General features: G+C 44.7%; 1 protein-coding gene across 1 annotated transcript; it reads left to right on the top strand.

Annotated features, from left to right (window-relative positions):
• The first annotated feature begins 669 nt into the window (after positions 1 to 669).
• Positions 670 to 6,919, top strand: dla (deltaA). The gene is made up of 11 exons (XM_075464610.1): positions 670 to 1,202; positions 1,327 to 1,629; positions 1,915 to 1,975; positions 2,071 to 2,328; positions 3,284 to 3,344; positions 3,449 to 3,579; positions 4,079 to 4,248; positions 4,524 to 4,740; positions 4,853 to 5,633; positions 5,755 to 5,863; positions 5,968 to 6,919. The coding sequence occupies exons 1-11, from the start codon at positions 1,134 to 1,136 to the stop codon at positions 5,971 to 5,973; spliced, it is 2,166 nt and encodes a 721-aa protein (XP_075320725.1). The 5' UTR covers positions 670 to 1,133; the 3' UTR covers positions 5,974 to 6,919.
• Positions 6,920 to 6,985: the final 66 nt, after the last annotated feature.

Here is a 6,985-nt window from a genome sequence, read left to right as displayed (position 1 = left end):
AAAAACAATTAACTGAGTCAGGGTTTGATCAGGAAACATTTTCCTCTCTTTGTAAGAGAGATTGTTGGAATCAACTTCACAACGCTTTTTGGCACGTCACCCAAAACATCTCAAGAGGAGCAAAACAAAGACGTTTGGTCAGCGAGGCAACAGCTGGATGGATCAATGCAACCACATGCCCGTAACAGCAACAAGCGACGTGAAATGTGGCAACTGTGGGCTGTAATGGTCATAAAGCTTGAAAGCATCTTCCACAACTTACAGAACCAAGTCATGTTCATAATTTGATACTTGTTTTCGTTTTACTAGGAGAGAGGAAGATGTGTGTGTCCAAACACAAACAAAAGTAAACAGAATGAGTTGTATCACCTGAGACAGCATGAATGTTCACATCACCCTTTTATGTAACCTTCCCATCTTATTTGCCAATATGATTAGACACATTCCAATTTAAAGCTGTGTTAACATCGAATGTGCTGTGGCGCTAGCAGAAATAAGGAGGCTGTCGGGGCTCTTGTATGGGACCCCATTGTGAAGAGCCCGGCCAGATTGGGAAGTGAAGTCCGGGAGGAGGAGGAGGAGGGGCCAATTTGCATGTTATTACCATAACATGTGTCGTGCCGTATATAACAGGCTGCAGGCGGCCTTGGTCAGAGACAAACGCACAATTCACAGTGAGGAAAAACTTTTGGAGGTAGAGGGAAGCATGTTGGACCAGTGACAAATCTCTCCTTGGTTTAGACCAAGACCTTCCCACAAAAAAAGCCTTAAATTGGTCACTTACTAGTAGTGACAAACAAGGAAGCCCTCATTCATCCTTTTTACGCGCAGGATTAAATGCTTCATAACGGAACTGGAGGACTTTTCTGCTTTTTTTAATTACACCTGCCTCAAACTCCCACAAGTTCACATTTTTTGTCAGGACTTCAGTTTTAAAGGTTGGGATTTATCCTGCTTTGTTCCGCGGGACATGAATCAAAGCAGTGTTGCTCACAGCAGCAGCACTTGAGAAAAACCTGTGAGGCGACAGAGACGACCTCAATGCATCTTTTTCAAAGGGATTGAACAGGAGGAGGCACCCTGACGACAAGCCGAGCCCCGAGACATTTTACTCTATTTATTTCTTATTTATTATGTATTTATTTAATATGGGGCGCGTCATCCTGCTGACTCTTGCAGCCATGTCCATGCTACTATGCCAGGTAAGCTCTGTATTCTATCTTCCTCAAACAATAAAGCATCTATTTCACTTCTCTCAATATAACACAGTCGTACAAAAGCAATAAGAAACAAGTGCCCAATGATAACAGCTTATTTTCTTCGCAGGGATTCTGTTCGGGAGTTTTTGAGCTGAAGTTGCAGGAGTTTCTAAACAAGAAGGGAGTACAGGGAAACAAAAACTGCTGTAAAGGAGGCCTCACGTCGTCTTTCCAGCAACAGTGCGAATGTAAAACCTTCTTCAGGATCTGTCTTAAGCACTATCAGCCCAACGCCTCACCAGAGCCCCCGTGCACATACGGCGGCGCTGTGACACCCGTCCTGGGCTCAAACTCATTCCAGGTCCCCGACGTCATCCCGGAGAATTCATTCACCAACCCCATCAGGATTAACTTCGGCTTCACGTGGCCGGTAAATACAGCATTTCACATCAGTTTCACTAGAGCAGGACTTAAGGCTGCGCATTCGCGCCATTTACGTTCATTAAGTGCGTAAAATGCGCAACGGTGCGATTTTTTACCACAACTTAAGGGCTGAGAGAGCACAAAGCGTACACTTATTAGGTTTCAGCGGATCAGTTTAGACAGTTTGTATTCAGCACAGTGAGTGTATGGTACAATCGCCTCGGGTCCTCACTTGATGTTATCACCGCATCTCCACTGGCCACCTGTCTCATGAAGCCATTTGTGTTCCCAGGGGACCTTCTCGCTGATCATTGAAGCGTTACACACCGATTCCAAAGACGACCTCTCTACAGGTAGGACCTAAACCTAAATCCCATTTCCTTTCAATTTATTTCACATTTATGTATTCACACCCCACCTCTCCTTTATCTAATCGTGCACTTTTCAGAGAACATGGAGCGGGTAATCAGCACCATGACCACGCAGAGGCATCTGACTGTGGGAGAGGAATGGTCCCAGGACCTGCACACAGCAGGAGGGACCGAACTCAAGTACTCGTATAGATTCGTGTGCGATGAGCACTACTACGGGGACGGCTGTTCTGTGTTCTGCCGGCCGAGAGACGATGCCTTTGGTCACTTTACCTGCGGTGAGCGCGGGGAGATTGTGTGTGACGCCGGGTGGAAAGGACAGTACTGCACAGAACGTGAGTCACAAAAGTTTTCTGCAGTTGTCGGTGTAGGCGTATCTGGTGATGGAAAGCTCAAAAGAAAAAAACTTTCATTATTTTATCAGATGGACGCTAAAAGTTTATATCAGAAATGTACAATAAAATCAGAGATAAATCAAGAACATGGATGTTTTTAAAGCTTTAGACAGAAGATAAGTCGGATTTCTGAGCTTTGCTAGTGTAGGTGAAGAAATAAAAGTTCAATTTTAGTCTTATGTCTGTGGTCACAACCTCTGACTGCCGTTAGAAGACAACTTGTGCGTAAACACCACGCGTAAGCCACCCCCCTCCCTCCCTCTCACACACGCACACACACACACACATACACACGCGCACACATGACCACTTGATTTATTCTAAGGAAAGTTTTGGGGAATAATCTCACGCGTGCCATAAATTTACATGCTACCTTCCGATTCGTTACTCTCGGAGTGGGCCGGGCGCTGATTGGCTGAGGCGGGGGAGGTATTGTTTGAAGTGGGCAGCTGCCGGCAGAGAGGAGACAATGGAGCAGCTGTCGTGCACTGGCAACACATTTGCCAGCTGTCCACTCTTATCTGCCCCAATCCGAGACATTAAGGGGGAGTGTGTGCATGTGTGTGTGTTTGTACGCACACAGAATGAATAAAAGAGTTTTGACCCGCAGCAAAGAAGAAAAAAGAGGGTGGTGGGGTGGGCTGAGGGGGTCTGTGTGTGCACTTGAGGCGCACACATTCACACACTCCCTCCTTTGTTTCTGTACTATGTTAGGTAGAAAATTCTTGCATGGAGATTAAGAGATTGAGTTCAAGGTAACCGCTGAAGAGTTCAGGAGCTACTCCTTTCTTTTATTTTAGGGAACTTTGCTGGGATTGAAGTTTGTAATAAAGTTGTATTTAAGTCTTCTCCAGCTTTGGAGTTTCTAAAATGATCACATTTTCTTCCTGAACAGCAATCTGTCTGCCAGGCTGCGATGAGGAGCATGGCTTCTGCGAAAAACCCGGGGAGTGCAAGTAAGTTTTGCTCACCAGTTCACTGGGGCATGAATAAATTAGTGGGACACATGAGGTAATGTGAGTGGACTGACCGGTGTTCCCTCCTAATTGGACAACAACAGGTGCAGAGTGGGATTCAAAGGTCGCTACTGTGATGAGTGCATTCGTTACCCAGGCTGTCTCCACGGGACCTGCCAGCAGCCCTGGCAATGCAACTGCCAGGAGGGCTGGGGGGGGCTCTTCTGCAACCAAGGTGAGAACAGAGTCTGATAAAAGCTTGATGGTAAGGAATAATTACAAAAGGCAGGACGAAGAAAAAAAGAAAACAGCAATGATTTGACAGTCGATAAAAGTCTTGGCAGATTAAAAGAGCAATGTGTAGTTTTGACTTCTAGGTATGTTTGAATATATAAATTAAAAGAAAGTTTTTCTGGGTGCTGTTTGAGTTTAAAACTTAAAGAGGTGTATTTCCACAGTGTGGCACAAGATATAGGCCTGCTGTATCTCTCTAAAACTCAGTAGGGACAGAAATGGGTGTTAGTAACACATAGAAACAGAGATGCAAATGCAATAACATCAGGGTAGAGAAAACAAAGCCACCAATGTATGAAGATGAACGGCAGAGACAGTAGGCCAGAAAAACACTGGAAGAAGAGATGTGCCAGAGGACAAAAGACATTCTGTCGCTGCTGCTGTCGTCCCGCCATGTGTTGTGCTGTGGTTAATCCACATGTTCTGCTGTGTCTCCCCAGATCTCAACTACTGCACTCACCACAAGCCCTGCATGAATGGAGCCACTTGTAGTAACACTGGCCAGGGCAGCTACACCTGTTCCTGCAGGCCTGGATTCACTGGGGCCAGCTGTGAGATCAAGGTCAACGAATGTGCTGGAAACCCCTGCCGCAATGGAGGAAGTTGCACCGTAAGTGAGCTTGGATTGAAATTGGAATAAGTACAGAGATATCTTGTTAAGCATGGGTTGATAGCAATGATGTCTGACTGCAGCTGGGTACCTTTATCGCATTCCTTCATCCTCTCACATCTACCCTTCCCTCTACTGCTCATTCTTTCCAAAAATGAAACCATAGAAGCATCCAAACAATCAAATATTGTAGAACTGGACTGGACAACTGGGCAAAAACAAACTTTTAGAAGTGAGACAAATCTTGATGTCAAGTCTCCTGTGCTTCCCCACAGGATTTAGAAAACACATATATGTGCACTTGCCCCCATGGTTTCTACGGTAACAACTGTGAGCTGAGTGCCATGACATGTGCTGATGGGCCTTGTTCTAACGGTGGACGCTGTGCTGACAACCCCGACGGAGGCTATTTCTGCCAGTGCCCCACAGGATATGCGGGGTTCAACTGTGAGAAAAAGATTGACCACTGCACATCCGGCCCCTGCTCTAATGGTAAGACCCTCGATGTGATTCCACAGAAAATATTTCTTGGATTTGTGTTAAGTTGTTGTCAGTGTGCCTTGAGTTGCAAAGTATCTATTCAAAGCTTCATTTCTGTTTTTAGGTGCACGCTGTGTGGATCTTGTCAACTCGTACTTGTGTCAGTGTCCCGACGGTTTCACTGGCATGAACTGTGACCACACCGGGGACGAGTGTTCAGACTACCCCTGCCAGAATGGTGGCACATGCCAAGAGGGTCCCAATGGCTATACATGCACCTGCCCTCCGGGATACACCGGCCGCAACTGCAGCTCCCCAATCAGCCGCTGCGAACATAACCCTTGCCATAATGGTGCCACCTGCCATGAGAGAAACAATCGCTATGTCTGTGCATGTGCTCCTGGATATGGTGGTCGAAACTGCCAGTTCTTGCTTCCAGAGCATGCTGCAATTCGTGGATCAGAGGTGCCCTGGATGGCTATCGGGTCTGGTGTGGCCCTGGTGTTGTTGCTGCTGGCAGGGTGTGCTGTACTAGTTGGGTTTTTCCGATCAAAAGTCCAGCACAGCGAACAAGTAGAAACTGTAGGTGAAGGAGAGACAATAAATAACTTGACTAACAACTGTCACCGCAGTGACAGGGACCTGGCGATTAGTTTGATGCCAACGCCAGCTGTCAAAAATATCAATAAGAAGATGGACTTCTGCAGCAGTGACCCTGATGAAGGCTTGTCACCAGGAAGGAGCACCTACAAAAGCCGCCATCCACCTGCAGACTTCAACCTCGTACACGAGGTCAACAATGAGCAGGCGGCTAAGGAGGCCATGCTCGAGGCGGCCTGTGAGGACAAATGCCAATCTCTGGACTCACTCGAGTTTGAGGAGAAACGCAGCAAACGTTTAAAATGGTAATTATTTATTGAGATAATGGATATACCACTTCAATCTCTCCAATTCTCATTAGGTTTAATATGACACGCATACAGACTTATGAAGCTTACTCATTTTTTGTTTTCTTCTTTCCCAAAGCGATGCATCAGAAAAGAAAGCCCCAGAACTGTCTGCATGTGTGGACACCAAGTACAAATCTGTGTTTGTGATGTCAGAAGAGAAGGACGAATGTATAATAGCAACTGAGGTAAGATCTGTTTTACTGTATACACCTTACAGTATAATTCTCTTTTCACGCTTAGTGAGCTGAACAAATGCTCATGGTTTTTTTTTTCTGCTGTGTGTCTCCAGGTCTAAGAAGCCACCAACGGGCTGCCCGTTGCTCATTTGCTCTATGCGAGAGTTTTTATGCTCCTTAAGATGCTGCTCTAACCCTGGGGGGAGGTGTCCCGCCTTGAGACTGCTGCTGATACTGAGACGTTTAACTGATATTCAGAGTGAGCTGGTTCTCTACTGGTAACTAAGTGTAGGCAGCAGCGGCCTGTGGGATAAGAATTGGCAGGGTAAAAAAAGTTTACAATGGAAAGTAAACTGCCACTTAGCTTTCTGTTTAACTTTCACTGGAGAGTGGGGGTAAAACGTTCGATACAAACAAACATTGTCACATGGCAATAATGTATAATGCTACAAGTTTAGTTTTTGCAACATTTGCACCCGGGCCTTTTCTCTAACCCACATGCCGTTGCTGAGCGCAGGAACTGCATCAAACGGTGGATGTTTGGCCATACTGGCCTGCTCTTCACAAGGCTGTTTACATGGGCTTTGCACCCATCACTACACCTGCGAAGGCTGTATGTATACTTGATCACTGTGTTAACTGAAGTGCGTTTTCTTCCCCAAGTCCTCCAAACCATTTAATGACATTGTATTGTTCTTTTTCTTGTTTAGGACATGAAAACCTTGTCTTAATTAAAAAAAAAAAACATGTTGCTTTTTGATACAGATTGTTCTTTTGAAAAGTAAAGAAAAAAAAAACACAAGAAAAATGTTATGATTTAAAATTATGATTTAATTTAAGTTTATTTAATAATTTTGTTATTTTTATTTTGTAATGTATATTTGTGATGTTTGTCATGATTATTTAAGTTGCTTTTTTGATATTTGCAAAGGCACTTCATGTCAATGGGAATTTTTTAAAGAAGATGTTATTTAAGAGGGATGTACAAATTGTTATGTTACCGTTTCCTTTACCATTTTTTGAATGAAGGAATTAGCCAAGCCTATTTTTCCAAATAAATATTGATAAATGTGAAAATGAATTGCTTCCAAGTTTCAATCCATCTGCAAACACTCCAGCAAACACTTCTTA

Source organism: Odontesthes bonariensis, chromosome 4 (assembly GCF_027942865.1).
Source record: "Odontesthes bonariensis isolate fOdoBon6 chromosome 4, fOdoBon6.hap1, whole genome shotgun sequence".
Taxonomy (NCBI): Eukaryota; Metazoa; Chordata; class Actinopteri; order Atheriniformes; family Atherinopsidae; genus Odontesthes; species Odontesthes bonariensis.
The sequence above is the reverse complement of the archived record's forward strand: the minus strand, read 5'-3'. Positions and strand labels throughout refer to the sequence as shown.

Coding starts and splice junctions, on each gene's coding strand:
- dla (XM_075464610.1), top strand. CDS start 1,134: ATGTATTTATTTAATATGGGGCGCGTCATCCTGCTGACTCTTGCAGCC. Junction 1,630..1,914: donor ACTTCGGCTTCACGTGGCCG/GTAAATACAGCA, acceptor TTGTGTTCCCAG/GGGACCTTCTCGCTGATCAT. Junction 3,580..4,078: donor GGGGCTCTTCTGCAACCAAG/GTGAGAACAGAG, acceptor GTGTCTCCCCAG/ATCTCAACTACTGCACTCAC.